Raw genomic sequence first — 20727 nt, forward strand, 5'->3', positions numbered from 1 at the left:
TCTCTATTAAATCTTTGAAAAGATACAAAAAAGGAAAAAAATTGAGTGATTAGTACAAATATGTTTGTATTCGTAGTTTTCTGGGGTGCTGAAATTTGCAAAATAGAGGTTGTGGAAGAAGAGTATAATAGTCCCCCCTTATCTACAGGGAGACAATCCAAGACCCCCAGGAGATGCCTGAAACCACAGATAGGACCAAACCCTATATATGCTAATGTCTTTCCTATATATACACATCTGTGATAAAGTTTTATTTATAAATTAAGTACAGTAAGATTAAAACATAATAAAATAGAACAGTTATACTGTAATAAAAGTGCTGCAAATGTAGTCTCTCAAAATATTGTAAGGTGCTCACCTTTTCACTTAAAGGAAGCACTTTACAGCTTCTCTTTGGCACGTCTGAATTGCTAGTATCACTACGGCAGTATTACGCTTTCGGGCCATCAAGTACAATAAGTGTTACTTGAACACAAATATTTCTATAATCAAGACAACTACTAAGTGACTAACAGGTAGACAGTGTATTTAGTGTGGATACGCTGAACACAGAGTTGGTTCACGTCCTAAGCAGACTGTGTAGGAGGGAGAGAGATTTTATCACGCTCTTCAGGACAATGAACAATTTAAAACTTATGAATTGTTTATTTCTGGAATTTTCCATTTAATATTTTCGGACTGCGGTTGACCATGGGCAACTGAAACCGCAGAAAGCAAAACCGTGGGTAAGGGGAAACGACTGTAGTTACATGCTTTTATTACATAATTTAGGAAATTCCTTGTCATCATTGGGGTAACTCCGCATTCCAAATTTATTTTGATATTCTTTTACAGTAACATTAACAGTAACATCTTGAAAAACTGGATTACTCAAAGAATATAGTGCTCTGCTTAATACTTCTGTAAGTGCAAGTTAGATGGAAAATCTGTTTTGGTTTATCTTTGTTGGAAGTCAGTGAGAATGTCACTATGCGTTCAGGTCATCAGTTGGAATATCAATTATAGCTTTCACTATAGTTTTTAGACTATGTAAGGAAATTGGTTTCATGCAGTACATGTGAACCCTAGCAGGGGTCTTGTAAACTCTTTGGAACTTACTCTTTTAATTATATCTCATTTATTAGTATAGTTTCTTATAGATGGCTTTTAGAAAAAACTGAGTGTGTAAGTAAAATATATAATGTTTCAATATTTCTAATATAGTTTTTAGATAGGTAGAGATCCGGTTAAATAAGATACTGAGCCTCTACTGAGCACTTGGTAACATGCTTAAAAGGACTCAAATAGAAATTAGGAAGATTATAGTATAACTAATTTGTATGAATTTATTATATTTGGAAAAGTATATTAGTTGGCTGTTTAAAATCATTGACTACAAAACACCATGTTATCTTTGTACTAAAAAACATATGAGAATGACTTCTTTTGGAATTAGGTGAGGCAGGCAGCCATAAGTGAACCATCACTTATCTCTCACACTTAGTGGCAGGCTGTCTCTCCCCTCCTCCTCCCCTTAAACTCTGATATATTGATAGTAAAACCAGTCGCCTGGTCTTTTTTTTTTAAAAAAACCTCTTAAAATGAGAATTTGTTTTTTATTGTAGTTTTTTATCAGAGTGGGAATATAAGAGAAAAATTATGTAAGAACGAGAACAAAAAACTGTTTAAGACACCTGAATTACCTTTTGATATAATAATAATAATAATAATAATAATGATAATTACTATTTTTGAAAACCTCAAAGCATCGTCATTTTTATGCAATCCTTCATTAAGGAAATCAGCCTGATGAACACTATTATTTTAGAGACTTTTATGTTCTGGTTTGAGTTATAATTCTAGAAATGTCACCTAAATGGAATCTTTCTTTAGAATTTGGCTTATAAAAATAATTTGTATGTATTTGTTTTCTTGACTGATTGATTTAGGTTTCCAAGAATGTAATGACACATTATTTTTATTGTCGTCGTTTCTTCTTTGTAAAATCCCTTTGCAAAAAGATGATTAGTTTTCTTAAGCGAAAACAATTTTAATGCCTTGATTCACTCTCAGGTCATCAATGTTAAATAGGCCAATTTTACAGAACTCTGTTTGTTACCACATTGATTCTGTTCTGACCCTGGGATATTGGTCTTTACTCAAAAGGTTAGGGAATCTGGGAAGTCCAGGAAAAACTACCTCAAGGAAGATGTTAGTTCTTTTCGGTCTGGTTCTGGTCAACTAGGTAGAATGGGATTAATGGGATTTGAAACATTTCAGTAAAATAAAGTTTCGTAAAGTCTGGTATCATTTTGTAGGAACAGAAGTAAATCAGATTTTATAATTCCAATGCATATATAGCTGCTTTTGCTGGAAATTTAGAATACCTGGGTTTTAAGTTTTCAATTATGCTGTTTAAAGTTAAGGGAAAACACATTAGATGAGCTGCCTGTGACTCAAGATGGGGTCCCTCCAGCTGTCTACAGCCATTGAACAGAAAGGAGGAAAAGAAAACTGTTGAATATTATTTTGAGTAGAGAGCAATGGAAATTGTTCAGTGAACTGCTTTGATGATTTATTACATGCAAGGTACTATGCTAGTGAAAAGTAGGGGAGAATACGAAACTGTAAGATAAGAACCTTGCTTGCTAGCTCATTTCCAATTCAGTGTAGGGGTTCTGACATTTTAAAAATTAAGAATAAAGAACCAAGTTATGCTTGAGAATTAGAATAAAAGTTATTTTAATGTTTTCAGGAAGAAGAGAAAATAAAGAGAAAAAAATCAACACATAACTCATTAGAATGACAGGTGCCCCAGAAGCAGAGACAGGAGTTTTCCTCTTCTTGGGCTGTCTCTAAAGATCAAAGAAGTTTAGTGTGTTTTCAGCTGTAGGCACAAATGCAGTGTTCATTTCTGAGTGCTTGTTCCAGATAAGATGTAGGAAACTGAACTTCCATAATTCCTGAATTAATCCAGATACATTAGTTGATTTCAAGTTACTTTCCTTAAAGTGGTGGTGGGAGGGAAGAGGGGCCTGTTTCCTTACACTAGAAAATTAGGTCCACAAGGGCAGGGGTGTTTGTTTGTCTTGTTTACTATGGTATACCAAGTTTCTAGAACAGTGCATGGCATGTTGTAGCATCTCAGGAAGAACTCTTGAATTGAGTTTTAGAAACACAGGGCTCTATAAGTAGTACTCTTAAGTCTAGTAGCCAGCTGTCAACTCTGGTGCCCAGGTCTTTGATTTAACTTTTTTCTTTTTTCTCCTGAAGAGATTAGGCAGGGGAAATATCAAAGGTGATTCTTAGATTTTGAGCCTAGAGGTATGCGAAGATGGTAGGGCTTTCATAGAAATTGGAACTATAGAAAGATTAACAAATTTAGAGAGAGTATGATAAATTTGGTTTTAGAAATACTGAAGTTTTATTATTTTTTTCTAAACTGTTTTTTTTTTAATTGGGGAATATTGGGGGACAATGTGTTTCTTGAGGACCCATCAGCTCCAAGTCATTGTCCTTCAATCTAGTTGTGGAGGGCGCAGCTCAGCTCCAAGTCCAGTCGCCCTTTTCAATCTTTAGTTGCAGGGGGTGCAGCCCCCCATCCCATGCGGGGATTGTACTGGCCACCTTGTTGTTGAGCGCTTGCTCTCAACTGAGCCATCTGGCTACCCTGGAAGTACTGTATTTGAGGTGGCAAAATTGCTGTAACTAACCGAATATGTGACTGAATGGTCGGGCACAGGGAGTCCTTTCCATAGAGGTGATAGTTGAAGTCCTGATTGTAGGTGAAACCGACAGTGATAATGATGGCCACCATTTATTGAGCTCTTACCATATGCTAGCCCTTGCTTTATATATTGATTTCATTTCATCCTCACATCAACCTTGTTAAATAGATACTATAGTTTCCCATTTCATAGTTGAGATCACTGAGGTTTAGCAAGATAGGGTATGTTTTCCAGGGTCACAAAACTGGTAAGTGGGTAGAATTAAGTTTTGAATCAAGACCCATCTTACTCCAAAGTCATCAGTTGGTGCCAAGTGATAAGAAATGTACAGGAAAATGAAAATTGAGTCAAGACCACTGGATATATTTTCTAGGAATCATTGGTAACTTTCAAGAGAACTCTTAGAGTTCTGATGTAGGGAAGGAGTACATATTGAAAGGAGTTAAGGAATAAATGAATGGAAAATTTCACAAAAAATGGAAATGGTAAGTTAAGACTTATTTTCAAGAAGTTTTATGGAAAGCAAGAAATAGAACAGTAAGGTGACTTCATAGGACCACGAGAATTTGAGAGTTTCATTATGGTTTTTATCTTGTTTTAAGATTTCATTCATGCATGCATTCATTTATGTCAACAAATATGAGTGCCTATTTTGTGCCAGGTATAATAGGGAGACATATCAGGGAACAACACAAGGTTCTTACTGTCATGGAGCTTAATTTTAATGGAGGTCAGCGTGGGTATCAAGAAACAAAATTAATCAGAAAAAGATCAACTGGATAAATGCTATACAAAGAGTTAAAACTAGAGTATAACATGAAAGAGAGTGTCTGCATGGAAGTTTTAGATTGTGTAATAGTAAAGGCCTGTTTTAGAGACTTCTTAGAGAATCTGAAAGATAAGAAGATGGCCAGGAGGCAGGAAGACAATTCCAGGTAGTGAGAATAGGTAATGCCAAGGCCTGAAAGTGGGAATAAGCGTGACATATTAGATGGAGGCTAGTGAGCAAAGGGGAAAGTGGTATGAGATCAGAGAGGGAGACAGGATTTCCATCTTGTGGAACTTTGTATATCAGAGTAAAGTGTATTGATCTTTATTCTAAATGAAGTGGGAAGTCAGACACTTCAAGAGTTTTAAGCGTGGAATTATATGCGATCTAATTTACATCTTAAAAGCAGTACCCGGGTTGTTGTGTGGACAATACGTTAATGGGGGAGGGAGTACAAGGAAAAGCTGAAGACCAATTAATAGATTTTGTTCTCATTCACAGAAGAGTTGATAATGCTGGCTTGGACTGAAGTCTTAGTAGTAATAGAGGTGGGGAGAACTGATTAGATTTGGGTTTTGTTTCTGGGGAGGATAGAGCAGGACCGGCTGATGGATTAGATAATGGGTTTTAAGTCAAGAGAGGAATCATAATGACTCTTGGATTTGGGGCTTGAACAACTGGGTGAATGAACAGGAGATCTGAGCATGATTAAATTGAAATGAAGGCTCCATTGAAAGGAGAAGCATTGAAGTTTGCAAGGGACATAATTCATGATGAAGTAAGGTACCGAAAGAGCGAGCACACAAGAGGGAACTGATAAAGATACAAGTGTAGGAATTAGCCTTAGAAACCAGAGGGAGCGAGACAGAAGACAGAAATTTCAAGATGAAAAGGAAGTAAGTTGAAAAACAAATATTGGACGACCTCGATCTTTAATAAAATGCCGGACCTATTACTGTGTTCAGTTATGAACAACTGAATATTAATGTTTTTATGTTCCTCATATTAACTTTCTAATTAATTATTTTAACCTGAAGTATGTTTATCATTGTGTAACCTATTACTTTATGTATATATGATTTTGTTGTTTTTTTTGTAGGTTGTAAGTTCTACAAATGGAGAGTTAAACACAGATGACCCTACTGCAGGACGTTCAAATGCACCCATCACAGCCCCTACAGAAGTGGAAGTGATGGATGAAACTAAGTATGTATTTATTTTGCTCGTTTTAGTAACTTTTTGTTCTTACACTATGCATGTTTGAGATTTATAGTCATACACAATTGTTTCAGGAGTTTTTTTCAAGGACTAAGTGCATGCAAAGCAAATGATATGTTTAATATTTTCATCACTATGTTTAAAACAGTACTATTTCAGTAAATATTTTAATAACACAAAAATTGTTATTTAAGAACTATGCTCAAATTCTTATTTGGAATCAACAGCATATTTTTATGAGTATTGATGCATGAAGTTATTGCTATACTATATCGATGCTCATTTTTTTTCTGTAAGCATACGAATGAATATTAATTTTATAGTATGCTGCATGCATTACCATTAGTTTTAAATTAGTTTTTTTTGTGAATGTAAATTATACTGCTGCTTGGAAAAACATTTAGCATGAAAAACAATGTGATAATTTCAATGTGGGCTGTTTCTGATGATATCTCTCTCTCTCTCTTTTTTTCCTTGTATTTTTTTTGTGTATAGCTGCCAGAAAGTGTTGAACATGTGGTGAGTTCCGAAGTGTAGGCAGGCAGAAATAGCTCCGTTGACTGTAATTTCTAAGATTTAGCACCATGTTGTGTTTTTAAAAAACATACTTTCCAACATAGAAATTACGATTTGTAAAAGTTTTTCAAAAGTATTTGATGTCATTTACATTAGCTCTGCAAAGCAAGAAATAATTGTTTGAGGAGCTCTTTTGCCTGCTGCAACTTTTTGCTTCAAGTGACATAGATGTGGGGGCACTTTTTAATTGAGTAGATGATACACCAACCCTGCTTGTGCTTGTGTTTTTGTTTTATAACACAGAGGCTTTATTTGCTATTTTAAATAGAAAGACAGGCGTTTTGAGTTAAGCTTTCATTTTTTCCTGTTTGTAATTGTTACGTATACATAGTAAAGGCCCAACCTCTCCCTAGTAGTATCACTAAAATAGTGTTTCATTTACTAATTATACTGGGGGTGCCAAAGAATGACAAAAATGTATACACATTTTAAGAAAGGAAAACTATGAAAATTGCAATTGTCAATATATGCTGATAGCAAAAGATGAGTACAAGTCACGTTTGACTTCTGCAATTACAAGAGGTGCTCAAAGTGGTAACCATCAACGTCCAGACACTTCTGATTACAGCAAATGACTGCTTGAGCAACGTTGACCAAAGTGTCCACTTGTATACATTTTTTTGGCACCCCTGGTATTGCCATTGAAAACAAATGGTATGCTACACTGATAATTTTCATGATAAACGATAGTGAGAGAGTGTTATGAAAAATCTTCATCTAAATAGTTCCCGCTAATTACAGATATTATGAAAAATAATATTCCTATTAGTTGAAATAATGTTGAATTTAACTATTTTCTGACATTTGCCTTTAGTTATAATGCCTTGTTTAAAATGCTTCTCTCAGTTTCAGGACAATTTTTGGAGTACGTAAAAAAATTTCTTAGATTAATAAATTTTGGAGCATTCTACATAATCTAAAAGGAACCTTACATAATTTCTAAAATAAGGCTCCTTTGCTAGATGCAAGATAAGGAGACTTGTGGATATTTCTTTTTAAACAGCAGCAATCAAGTATCCAATTTCATCAGTTTTGACTATGGAATTTATTGACAGTATGACTTAGTTTAGTGGATTTCAGGATATAATTAGTCAGCTACATCCTTCTGCATTTTATGTCACAATATAAAAATAACAGTTTATGCTTGTCTGTGCAATCCTAAGCAACAGTTAAAGAAGTCTGGGGGTAGTGTGGCCAATTAGAATGCACGTGTCCTTTACAATTAAATATAGGTTGTTGAATCCTAGTTCTGCCACTTTCTTGTTACCTTTCTCAAGCTTGTTTCTATTCTGTTAAATGTGATAAAGCACTGGCATTTTGTTTGGCATATGGCAGGTATTCCATAGCTATTATCAGCCCTATTTATTTCCCCACTTCTAGCTGCCAATGGCCTTTCTCATCTGTGTTCTCTCCAGGCTTGTGCTTCTTTCATCAGGATCCCATAGTTTTACTTCCATACCCACAACTTTTCACTGAAACTGGCTGTTCTTTGTTCACATCCTCCTAGAGACCTGCTTTCAACCAAATCTATTATATTTGTCTATTCATTTAACAATTACACAGCTTGGGTTTCAGAAATACCTGATATACTGCACTTGCCCTTAAGTAGAATACACACCAGCAGGGAAGACTGCAGGTGTATTGGCATATATCAGTATGTGATAAATACTATGAAAAAGGTGAAAGTAGCTTGTTAAAGCTTGTAAAGAGAAAGATTACTTACTGACAGGATAATCAGATAATTGCTTTATGGAGAGGGCTTTGAAGAATGGCATAATTTATTTAGTTGAGATGAGTGTGGGTGTGTATGTTTATGGGTTCGGGTTTCTATATGTAGGCGTCGGAAGATGAGAAAAAAGGAAGTCAGTGGTGGGAAAGTTATTTCTGAAGAAAAGGTTCTCCATTGCTTGGAGCATCACGTCCAGATTGCTTGGCATGGTGCCCCTTCACACCTTTTATAGGCTGACCCCTGCCTATCTTTCCCAGCTCTGTTTTCCATTCTGAGGCCTATATTCTATTTGTCTCATTCTGCCACTGATACTTCATTCTCTTTATCCGTTCTTACTACTTGAAACTTCTTGAATTTCTTGAAAACAAGACCTTTTTCATCTTTAGATCCCTAATGCTTAAAAGAGTATGCCTCAATAAATTATTACCAAATAATTGACTAAATAGTGTAGTATATATCCATACAATGGACTATCAGTTAACAATATAAAAAAAAAAAGAACTTGGAAACATTATGCTAAGTGAAAGAAGTAGACACAAAAGGCCACATATTATATGATTCCATTTATATGAAATGTCCAGAGTAGGCAAATGTATAAAGATAGGAAGGAGACAGTGATTGCCTAGCACAGCGGAGAAGAGGGTGGGAGTGACTGCTAATAGGCAGTGTGTGTGTGTTTTTTTTAAGGGGGTGATGAAAATGTTTTGAAGTTAGGTAGTGGTGATTATGACTGCAAAACTCTTTGAATACATTAAAAACCACTGATTTGTATACTTTAAAAAGGTGAATTTTATGATGTGAGAATTACATCTTCATAAAGTAGTTATTTTAAAAAAGGATAGCACTCCATAGTTTTAATAAAACTTACTTCAGATGGGTTATAGAAATGCTCAGAAGAACTTCCCTAACTCTTCACTAGTGAGAAATTCTCTTTAAACACACAACATTTTGTCTTTCCTTTAATCAAGGTTATTCTAACATCCTTATTAGTTTATGTTTTCATTCTCATACCCTTTTAGTATGTAATTAAGAAACGTGAGGATGATTTCGTTTTCTCAATTGTATCATCTGCCTACTTCTCTGCTCTCGTCCACCACTTTGTAGGTAGCGAGGAACCTGACTAGACTTCTCTTTCAGAATTTGTTTCCAGCTTCCTCTGTTCTTGCCTGTGATTGGCAGAGATCCCTCTGACCCCATCCAATTAATTAGAATGTATTTTACAATAGACATTTAGAGTCTCGGGTTTCCTAGAATAGTACCTCATGGATGAATATATGGTTTCTGAATGATGGCAAATACTCTATTTCCCCCAAGTATAAAATGGCTCCTTTATTAGTAATGAGATTTCCCCTTACTTTTTTTACTGTAGCTGAGAATTTTTTTTTTCAAGGCAGGTGATGCAAATGGTAGCACACTCATCATTTCTTGTAGGAATTACCAAGACTTCCTGTATTTTACTTATCGACTTTTTAAGTGGTATGAAATAAATCATCTTTCTTTCCTTTGTTTCTTTTTCTTTCTCCTTTCTAACATTAACTGAACATTTATCGTGTATTTGGTAATATGATAATTAAGAAGTCAAAGCCCTTTTGTTCTATTAGAGAAGATAGTAAATATACCGATGGCTTTTACATAGTGGTTCTCCACGCTGGCTTCCTGTCACAGTTGTCTGGGGAGTTCTAAAAATATGCCAGTACTTAGGCTGCACTGTCAGAGTTTCTGATTTAATTGGTCTGTGGTGGGGTCTGGTTACCACTATTTTTAAAAAGCTTCTAAGCTGATTCTAAGGAGCAGGCAGAATTGAGACTCATTGGCCTAATGCAAGGTGTTAATAGGGTTAATGCCATAGGATGTTATTGGAGTTCAGAGACAGGAGCAGTCCCTTCCAGCTGGGAAGATCAGAGAAGTCTTCACGGTAAGGATCCATGTGCACTGGTTGGCACAGAGGGGTACGATTTGTTCAAGGAGCTGGGTAGAAGCAGTCACAAGAGGTTGAGCAACAGTGTGGAGCAAGGAAAAAATGGGGCAAGTCTGTGGAGTCACTCCCTGGGCATCCAGTGTGTGAGTACATTAATGGTATCTGGGGTAGGGCAAGTGTCTAGTCGCGAAGGGCCTTAGTACCAAGGTAAAAAAACAAAACTGGACGTTGTCTTTCTCAGCACAAGAAAGCAAGCTGTGGGTTTAAAGCCAAGAAATGGTATAATCAGATTGAACCTTAGGATAATTAATTTGGCAACAGTTTGGAGGCTTATGTCACTTCCTGGGGTTCATCAGATTGCAGGAAACCAACCTCCCTCCCTCCCTCCCTCCCTCCCTCCCTCCCTCCCTCCCTCCCTCCCTCCCTCCCTCCCTCCCTCCCTCCCTCCATTCTTCCCTCCCTCCTTCTGTTTAGGCTGCCTGGAAAGGAAGCCTAATGAAGAATGAAACTGAGAGGAGAGTGGAAGTAGGTGGAACCAAATTTTAAGAGTTGTGTTGATTTAGTGACAAAGACGGTGGAGAACCATTGCTGAGATTTAAGAGGAAAAGGGTAGGGCTATAGTTATGATGGGGAAAGTTTGGATGGCAGATTGGAGAAGGGGAGACCTAGACTGGGAAGTCAGTTAAAAGGCTCTTAGCAATGGTGGAAGCAAGAAATTACGATCTAAGTCGTTACGAGAGGATGGAAACATACTGAGTCGTTTCAGACTGGAGGGACTAATTGCCTGTGGATAGAGTGGAAGAAATCGAAGATGAGGATGGTTCTGCAGGTTCCTAGTTAGAGTAGTTATGTGGATGGTCTTGCTCTCTAATTTAAACTCTTCTTGCTGAACTAAACAGTTCCTCACTTTTAAAATCAAGAGATCCAGTGATGTGAAATTAAATTTTATGGGGAGAAATCCTTTGTCAAAAAATTAAAGATTAGATATCGTAAAGGTATTTTCTTTATACTCATCAGCCCAGATGAGCAGAGGCTAGATTCTGGAGTCCTAAGTGGGTAGGGTCTGGCAGGTTATCAGCAGTCTTATCAGCTAAAGGATGAGCCAGTGAGTCATTGTAGAAGGGACAGATAAGAGCTTCCGATCCAGACAGAGAAAAATGTTTCATGTTCTGGGTAGATGTGTGAGAAGGAAGTACATGACATAGCTCCAGCAAAACAAGCCAAATTCCAGCTGAGGAAAAAGGCAACGATAAAGAGGAAATGGTGGTGCCATGTCAGTAGCAAAGCGCTGGCCCTTACCTTACTATGTTTTCTGCATAATTTAGGGCTTTGATTTGTTACAGTTTCCTGTTTCCTTACCTCAACAATATTTAAAGCAACGACCCTAGAGGTCACCAGAAGCAGGACTTACCATTTATTACCAAAGGATTTGAAAATAGAGATGGGACTTGAAAGCTTTTAGGCTAGCTACCAAATGATTATGTCAGAGGCCTGAAACTAACTTGAGAGAACATATTGGCTTACTGGAACCACATGAGGAATAATGGAAAAATAGTCAAGAAAAAGAGAAGCATTGACAAGAACATGATTTAAATGTGTGGTAAGATTAATCGGTTTCCCCAAGGTAGTTGTCAGGACTCTAAATCTTACGAGACCCCAAGTGAGTTATGAACTCACTTGTGTGAGAACGTGTAGCCACTGAGCAGCAAGGACAGAAAATACATTTAAAAATATATTTAAAGATGTGAATAATTTTCTAAGACTAGATAACTGAATTTATTGATTAAAATAACTTGCTCACATCATCTGTGAGAACTTCTGTATATGCTAATTCCTAGAATCTTTGCTATTATATCCAATAACTTTTTTCATCCACTTTTTACTGTACCAAGTGTTAAAATGACATTGTCTCTCTTTACTCATTTGCCTGCACTCATGTAAATTGATTGCATGGTGTCCTCCCAGCATCTCCAGTGTTCATCTCATAGCATCCGGGCCGAGGCCTTATTGGAAATGGAGAAGCAAGAGGTGACCTGACAGTCACAACTAGTGAGCAATGCTTCTCGGAGATTCCGACTCCTTTAAGAATATGGTGCAAACTATGGTGTCCCCCAGAAAAAACGTCCACAGGCACTAAAATCTGCATTTTAAGAACGTTCACTAGGATATGTGGCCCGTGGGAAGAACTCCAGCTTTAGAACATGCTTTAGAAATGTGACTAGGTTCTTCTGTAGGAGTTAGTTGAATTTATGAGGCAAATCGTTTATTTATTCAATTACATTGAGTAACAACTTTGTGCCTGTTTGTGAAATGTAGCTGTAAGCAACGTCTTATGAAGCTTACAGTCTATGTGTAGGCAGATAATATGTAAATAAGTAAAATAAATTTAGATTGGTGCTAAGTACTGAGAGGAAAATAAAAGTCATGTGACAGTGGTTGTATGAGAACAGCACTGTTTTAGATTGAGTGCTCAGCGACAGGAGACAATTGATGTGATACCTAACTTTTTAATCACTAAGATTATAAATCTTATGTTTTGGTTAATGACTTTTAAGAAATCAGCCACAAGATTTACCAATTTTCTTCTTGAGTTCTGGAAGTATGTCATCTTGAGAGCCTGTCTTGTGTTTGGATGCATTCATATTGCATAAAGCAATGCTGCCCTCTGGTGGTAGTCAGTTTAATAGCATGCCAGCTTAATTCGTGCAAATCTGCTTCAAGGGTGTACTCTATGTAGTGGGATTTATTTCTGAAAAACTGATGTGTTCATTAGATTGCTTTTGAATGTACAAGTCCTGTAGAATTACAGTTTATTTGAAAATATTATTTAGTCTGAAATTCTTGGAGTAGTTTTCTATGTTCAGTAATTCGTACACAATTGAAGAAAAGGTTACTTAAGAAGTGGGAAGAATTCAACTTTCAGAACTGAAAGCAGATTAATGGTATTGGAAAAATAAAGCAAGCAAGGTGAATTGCTAATACAAGTGTGGAAAATCTGGGACTTGAACTTGTTCATTAAAGCAAGTACTACAGTAAATTCCCCATCCCAAAAGGTGTGTTTGTGAGTGTGTCTCTGTGTGTGTGTGTGTGTGTGTGTGTGTATCTTTAAACAGTTTTTCATTACATAAGTCTTAAAAAAATGTGTTTTGGAATTTTAAAAGACAAATAACAGTATTTAGGAACAATGAACATTATTAATAGACTTTATATTAATTAATAAATTTCCATTTAAATATGACCATATTCTTCAGTTTAATAGCCTAAATATTTGATCTGTTTTTTCTAAATACCAATATTTAATTTTTTCTTTTTTACACTATGGACACTTTCCGACTCTTTTCTAAGTCTTTAATGGAAAGGTTCTTTTCGGAATAATGGTATTCATCTTTTAGAGAGTAATTTTACTTGAATAATTTTTTGTTTTACTTTTTATTTTAGGAAGTTTATATAACAGATTCGAGAAGGTATTAATTAAGTAGCTGATGGTTACAAATAAATTTGAGCAGGGAAAATCTGTTGTACCTAGATTCTTTTACAATGATAGATTTTTTCAAGGCCCTTGATTGGGTAATTTATTCTGTTCTTTCTGGTAGTTACATCAGTAAAAGTAAATTCATAAAGATTGATAACTGCACATATTTCTAGTTGAATCTTTACCAGGCGATGCATACAATTTTGAATGATTCACATACCATTGTCTAATCATTATGTACTATTTGAGTGCACTTAAAAAATTCAGTTATGTAATTTTGTTTCGAATGCCTCACAGTGGTTTCATAATCATGGCATAAATAACAGTAAATGGTCTCAAATCATTTTTGACTAAAGGTAATATGGGTAGAGAGATTTTGTAATTTAACTGGACAGTGTGGATTTCTATTTACATTTATTTCACTAAAACACATAAAAGATATTTAGCAATTATTTCATCTTCCCTAATCTATTGCTAGGTAGAACACTTGAAGCTATATGGCCTCTACTGTGCTTAGCTTGAAAGTGTTGAGTTAATATCCTGTTATGAAGTTGGGCTGATAAGAATTACAGGAACATCTTTATAAGGTTACGTTATGTACAAGCTTTGAATTGGCAGCATTTTGTTGATGGACTCACCATGTATATATAATTATGCCTTGCTATTATTACAAAATGCGCTTTACACACACACACACACACACACACACACACACACGAGTTCAGTGGGGAAACAAATGAAGCCCTTTTGTATGTGGTGCCTGTCATGTTGATATTCTAATAGATAGACTTTCTGTTAAGTGTGGAAGGGGGAAAAAGCCAGAACTTTATTTGAAGGAATTTCAGACTTTTAGGAAAAAAACAACAACAACATATGTGTTATTTTGTTGGTTGCTTATCAGTGATTCTCATTCTCATGAGCTTTCAGTTCGTCCCAACCTCAGCTTTGGTTTACATGTGTTGCGCATGTTTCATCTTCTTATGATGAGGAGAATTTACTGCGAGAAAAACTAGTTCTCTTAGAGATCATCTGTAATTTTTTTTTACCTAGGAATAAAAGTCAGTATGATATTTCCTTCGTAGACTATAAAACTGAATCCGTTTTTAAATACAGAACTGAATCACCTTGATTATGGTATTTTAAATGTTGAGTATAATTTTTATCTAAATTAAAATAACTTATGGTGAGCTTAAACCTTCTTTAATCCTTCAAGAATTAAAAAGTACCAATATTGACATTCTTATTCTATTTAAGGTATTTTCTTTCTTCTAGTTTGTAAATATAATGGAAAATGCTGAAGGGTATATGTGGGATTTCTCTGTATTTTTGCAATCTCAATTAATTCTTAGTGAAAATAGAATCTCCAGTATTAGGATCATTATTGCTTTTCTAACAGTGGCTTCAACAATCCTATATAAATAATCGGAAAGAAACAGAGAGAATGTATAAGATGAACTTTGTAAAAGCAATGCCCACAACCAGAGATTGAGTATCCAAAATAAAATGAGATGGGCCAGTTAGGATTCAGAACCCCATAGCTTCTCAGTTACTCTTGGTGCAAAGTTTAGTGGCTCCTTTTAATGTTGCTTAGAATGTCTTGCTATTTCTAAAAGGCACATGGATGAAACAATAGTTAATAACTCTGCCATAGTTTCACTAATATTTATGCTTCATTGGCACGTTCACTGTTTATCTTGCACTAGCTTGTCGCTTTTTATGACCATTTAAATTAATATGATAGAGTCAGCCTTACTTTGTGACATTTTAGTACTTTTATAATAAAATAGGTGTTTCCTCCATCTGCAGGTGCTGCTGTTTTTTCAAACGAAGGAAAAGGAAAACCATACAGCGCCACAAATGACTCTGGACACAGACAGATCGTGGGGAGTTACTTACGTGTTCATCTGCTGTCTTGTGATTAAAATCATCTCTGTAGTGACCACATATATTTTCAAGGACTCACTCTTAGAAAGAAAAATGTTATACTTTCATACTTCATTTTGTGGTTGTCTTACATTCATTTTTTTTTTTTTTCTAATTTAACTTTTATGGAAGCTTTAAAGTTTTGTCAAAACATGAGTGCTTTGCCCATCAGTGAATGGAATGGACCAATGAGGTAGTATTGATGAAAATTGTTCTATGGAACATTTTTCAGAAGCTCTCCTCCTGTCGTAGAAAGCAGTACAGTATCTTAAATGTCAGCCAGTTACATACCTAATCTGGTTTTTTATAACTAACACAAGAACATACTCAGATAGGAATTTTCTCCCCAATGGATAATGCAACAGAGAAAACAGAGTTGCCCAAGTATTTGAAAGAGGTTATTCCTTGAGAAGTTCATTTTTGGCGTGACATCTGAATTGATCAGTATTACTGATGGTACTGCTATTCATGAGTCCTGTTAACATTCTTTCTGTGAAATCATGGTACAGTCACTGCCAGAGGTACTGAGGAAAAAGCTCTATGGGTTCGGCAGATGGTAGTGGTAAAATGAATCACAAGTAATGTGGTTAATACAAGGTCTGCTTCTGTTGCACCACTGTGTGAAGTACAGTGTTGCCCGAAGTAACAAAAGTGCTTATTTTAAAGAATGCAAAATATTTGTCTAATGTTACTTCATGCTTCCAGATAATAATGTGTGTTAGCAAGACATGAATACTTTGAGAAATGAGATATGGTGGAGTTTTTTGGTTTTTTTTTAAATACACTAAGGAGAAGAAATAAATGTGAAACTCATTGCAGTGTAGAAGGTTGAAGTCTAAGGAGATCCCACTGAAACCCACTGCTGACTGACTACATTCTCCCTTAAGCAGGAAACTTTGGATGTGCCATGCAGTGGTATCTGTTGATTAATTATTTGCTCTTTGATTAAAAAAAAAAAAGATCCCCAGCAATAAAAACTGGGTCACTTTATTGCCCTCTGTGCACATTAGTCTTCTTGTATTCAACTTTGCTGGTTCTCTGGAATTTTCCTACTTTTTAGCATAATTTTGATGATTGAAAACTATTTTGAAGAGGATGGGTCAGGTGCTTTGCCTCCATAGTCTTTTGAAGTGCCTGCATATGAACAAAGTAATGGTTCTGTAAAAAAGGAAACGCATTCCACTTTTCAAGTATCCTTTGTTTTAAGCCATAAAGACACAGGTGTACTTTTGTCACATTCTTCCAGCCAGAATTTTCAAGAAGAGTTAAAACAAAAAGACTGACTAGAATGAGAATTATGCTGTTCAAATCTCATATTCACCTTTCACTATAAAATTGTTACTTACTCCTTCCACGCAGCCCTTCTTTGTCTTTAAGTGTGTGCCTTCAGGCACTCTTATTTATTTTTTTTTTGTCTCAAGGTAACATTTAAAATGTGTAATTAAAGTAAATAAATCTACATTTTTGACTTCATTATTGCATTTACAGGGATTTAATTGTACTTTGTAATTTATTTTTCTTACTAGCTAAAAGTTCAATGCATTGTTTTAAATTAGGCACCCATTTGAATACCGCAAATCGGATGTTGTTTATCATTGTTGCTCTGAAGCCTATGAATGATCTTTTTAAGTTCTTGATTTTAAAGATCTACACTCAACCTAGAAAACATTTGCTGTATAATTTGGTCAACAGTTTCCATCCTATCTATTTGTATACTGTCATGATGTTTTAAACTACAGGAGTCACATACTAAGTTGTTATTTTTGTTTGCTTTGAGCAAGGTAGATGGATGTTTTGGCCATTATAATGTGAAACCACTTCTTTCTTTACAGTATTTGACCAAATTTGTGTGTCTATGATATTTGTAAATACATGCGATATCTGTATTTCTTATAAGCCTATTTAGTTTTATTCTCAGTAGGGTTTTTGGACTGTACAGTGTTTATATGATCTGAACTCCTTATACATAAGAAGGTGTGTATATTAATTCAATTATGGACTTAAAATATTTTAAAAGTATAAATACCCTTATTTGCTGCAAAGACCAGTGTGTAGACATTTGCTTTTTAGCAATATTTTTAAGTGCTCCATTTTAATGCCAAGGAATAAATCTTTTGGCAACACAAACTGGTCAACAATAGGTAATGCAGGTATGTTCAGGTTAAGCCAACAACGTTTTGCATTTTTATGCTTCTTTTCTGTCAACACTAATGAAGTCAACGTTGCCTGAATGTCTGAATAATGAAACACATCCCTGTTTAAAAGTCTGTAACTGAAAAAGAAATAAAAAATAAAGGTAGTTTTTTTAAACTTGCTCTTTCCCCTTTCCTCTAATCATGGGTAAAATAATGCCACACACTAATTTGAGACAGGCATCTTTAAAATTCACTTCATTTAGTTTATATACGGGAGATGGCGGAGCTAAACGAATGTGCTTTTTTGTTTGTTTGCTTTGCTTTGTTGGACCCCCTTGTATAGAGCACATACCAGGAAGTATCTAAACTTTCTTTAATGAAAGTTGAAAAAAAATTTTTTTTTACACTTCTATGAACTACTTAATGGAGCAGTTAATTAAAATGAATGCTAATAAACCAAGGAAAATACACAGAATCATTTTATTCCTTTGTAGAAATGAAGTCATACTGTTAAGTTCACAGAAATTTAATTACTAATCCAATTTTAAGCGAATGACTTTATCATTGCAGATGAAGAGCATGTATCTGTCACAGTATTTCAATTTATTGTTCTGGGTACTTTAAGGGGTTTTACAAAGTGTTATTAATGGTACCTGTTTGCTGAAAGGTGCTACAGATAAGATAGGGCAAAGCAACACACATTAAGTACCAGCATTCAAAAACAGCAGAAAGATCTGGAGGTGAAATGTAAGGGTTAAAAAGCCCTCTCTAGAAAAATCTGATTTGAGATTGGGGTTCAATCTGAATGATTGTATAGTTGCATTAGTCGATACCCTTTGAATTGCAAATGATAGAAACCTATATTGGCTGAAGCAGCAGCGGTATACAGTATCACATTAAGCTGAAAAGTCCAGTGGTAGAACTGGCTTCAGACATGTTTGATCCTGGTGCAAAGTCAGGAATTGGTTTTTCTCTCTCTCTCTGTTCTGCTTTCTACCCTGCTGTTTTCATTGTCAGGGAGATTTTTCCTGTGTGATGGTAAAGTAGCCACCCAGCAGTTTCAGACTTCTACCCTCTTACCAACCTCCGCCAAACCAGAGGGCAGTTTCTCTCAACAGTTCCAACAAAATCCTAAGACTGACATTTATTTCTTTATTGGTTCACATGCCCACTCTTGAGCCAATTACTATGGCCAACGGAATGCTGTTGTCCCACCTTCAGAAGACACACCAGCAGAGATATAAGGTAGGAGTGTTACCCAAAAGGAAATGAGGGTGTTGTTATCAGGAGAGTGAATAGATACTTCATAGGCAAAAGCAATAGATACCTGCTATCGTGGTGAGAAAAAACAATACTCGTAGTATAGAGGCAAACTTAATTGTTTTAAATTAGAAAGCATTATTATTATTGGGACTTTTATTAATCTGAATATGTTATTAGAAATCACAGAGACTGAGTACATTTGAAAAATGTTTTGGACTCGGGTAAAAATGGAGGTCGTACGTAACTTATTTGACATGCTTTTGGTCAGTTTTTAAGGTTTTTGTGACAATTGGATTAGTAGAGTGCAATTAGTAGAGTATAATTTTTGTACTAAAGTACACATAAATGGAATTTGAAGCTTTGCTGATATTCGGGATAACTAGTTTCTTGTCTGCCCAGCTCTAATACAGACCCACACATTATTTTCTTAGGAAATTTACTTCATAAGACTACATGGATCGTTACCAAGGAAAGGACTACATATAGAAAAATGATCAGGTAATATTGCTGGGATGTCAGAATGGTTTTGTTAGAACAGTTGTTTTACAGGGATGTTTACCATACTGTGATTTTACTAAATGGAAAAACACTGCTGCACTGCTCTAGAATTGGGGTTGGCAAACTCTTCCAGTAAAGTTTACACTCTGAGCCAAGAGGCAAAACTGAGATTTTTATATACTTGTTAATGAGAAAGAAAACAAATTTCCCTTAATTTTTTTTTAGTGATGAAATTCCAAATCTGTATTAACTCTTAAGTACAAGTGTTTTTGTGATACAGGTCTGCTAATGATGAGAATTGAATTATTTTGAGGGGACAATATTTCACTTAATTGAAATTCAAAATCGATTGCAAATGTACGTTATGCTGATCTTTGATATGATTTTATGCATTTCATCTTGGTAAATGTCTTCACACAGATAGATACTAGTATATACTGTTATCCTCAAGTGTATGGTTTTAATTGAACACAGTCATAATTTGGAAAGTATTTAATAGGATTTCATTAGATATTTGCCTTTTGGCGTGTCCTGCAGATGAATCGCTTCCTGTTGAAGGTTGTTCGGTCAATGCTCCTCAATTGTACAGTTCGATTTTGAAATATAGGAATTTCCTTTGCACTTGCATTGAGATCCAAAAGTACAGCTGGAACTGTATGTAGTTGAATTTGGAAAGGTATCCACTGCAAATTTGTGAGGGAAAATGGAAATGTTTCTGCTCGTTTTAACTTGACAGCATGGGAAGTACATAAAGTAGCTTGACATCACTTGTGACTTAAACAGCATTAGTTGTCATCATAATGACTTTGTTACTGTATTAAGTTTCACATTTAAGTGCTGTTTTGCCTTAAAATTTCAAGTTGAATTTATTAAGAAACATCAAATCTGCAACAGAAGCTAATTTCCAAAGCCATTCAGTTTTCATTAATAATAGCTGAGGGTATTCTCATTTAGAAAAATTTCAATCTTGTTCCTGAGTGGAAAAAATTGTAATAAGACTTTATCAATGCCATCAAACTGCTTTGTTGTTGGGCTAGTCAGGATATTCAGTTTCTAGTTCTGACAAAATTTACTGGAAACGATGATGGTGAAGACCACAAGAGTGAATGAAATTCGCCATCAACTTTACTAGTTCAATAACATGACAGATTCAAGTATCGTCCACAAAACACCTGCTGATGAATAATACACAGTGTAAACATTAACTTTAATCATCTTACAGTTTCACAAATTTTGAAAATTTGCCCACTAAACCTTTTTCTGCTCCACACATATTTTTCCCACCATCAGTTGTAACACAACTTAGCAGAGTCCACTTCAGTTTGTACTGACTGAATTGGCGTTTTCTCAGGTTCTTTAAAAATGCTCTCTCTTGTAGTTCTATGGAGACTATTCACAGAGGCAAATTCTTGAGTCACTTCAAACTCAGCGTTGACTTCTCTACTACACAACAACTGGGCAGTACTAGTAATGTCAACCTAAAAATAAAAGGCCTTTCAAACTGAGACGCAACAAGCAT

The 20727-nt window shown here is 35.4% G+C and overlaps 1 protein-coding gene across 11 annotated transcripts in view; it reads left to right on the forward strand.

Annotated features, from left to right (window-relative positions):
* CSNK1G3 (casein kinase 1 gamma 3) overlaps window positions 1-17622 on the forward strand; it is a 102128-nt gene extending 84506 nt beyond the window's left edge. For 3 of the 11 annotated variants that reach the window (XM_019728025.3, XM_019728024.3, XM_019728029.3), the window contains 3 exons: window positions 5576-5682; window positions 6190-6213; window positions 15196-16087. In XM_019728025.3, the coding sequence (XP_019583584.1) occupies window positions 5576-5682; window positions 6190-6213; window positions 15196-15250 (186 nt within the window). In that variant the 3' untranslated portion in view covers window positions 15251-16087. Of the gene's footprint in view, window positions 1-5575; window positions 5683-6189; window positions 6214-15195 lie in introns of all 11 variants that reach the window. The other 8 variants (XM_088796689.1, XM_019728027.2, XM_019728031.2 and 5 more) reach the window with 5 other exon arrangements.
* Window positions 17623-20727: the final 3105 nt, after the last annotated feature.

This window comes from Rhinolophus sinicus, chromosome 3 (genome assembly GCF_057876585.1).
Source record: "Rhinolophus sinicus isolate RSI-liver-muscle chromosome 3, RSI-T2T, whole genome shotgun sequence".
NCBI classification, from domain to species: Eukaryota; Metazoa; Chordata; class Mammalia; order Chiroptera; family Rhinolophidae; genus Rhinolophus; species Rhinolophus sinicus.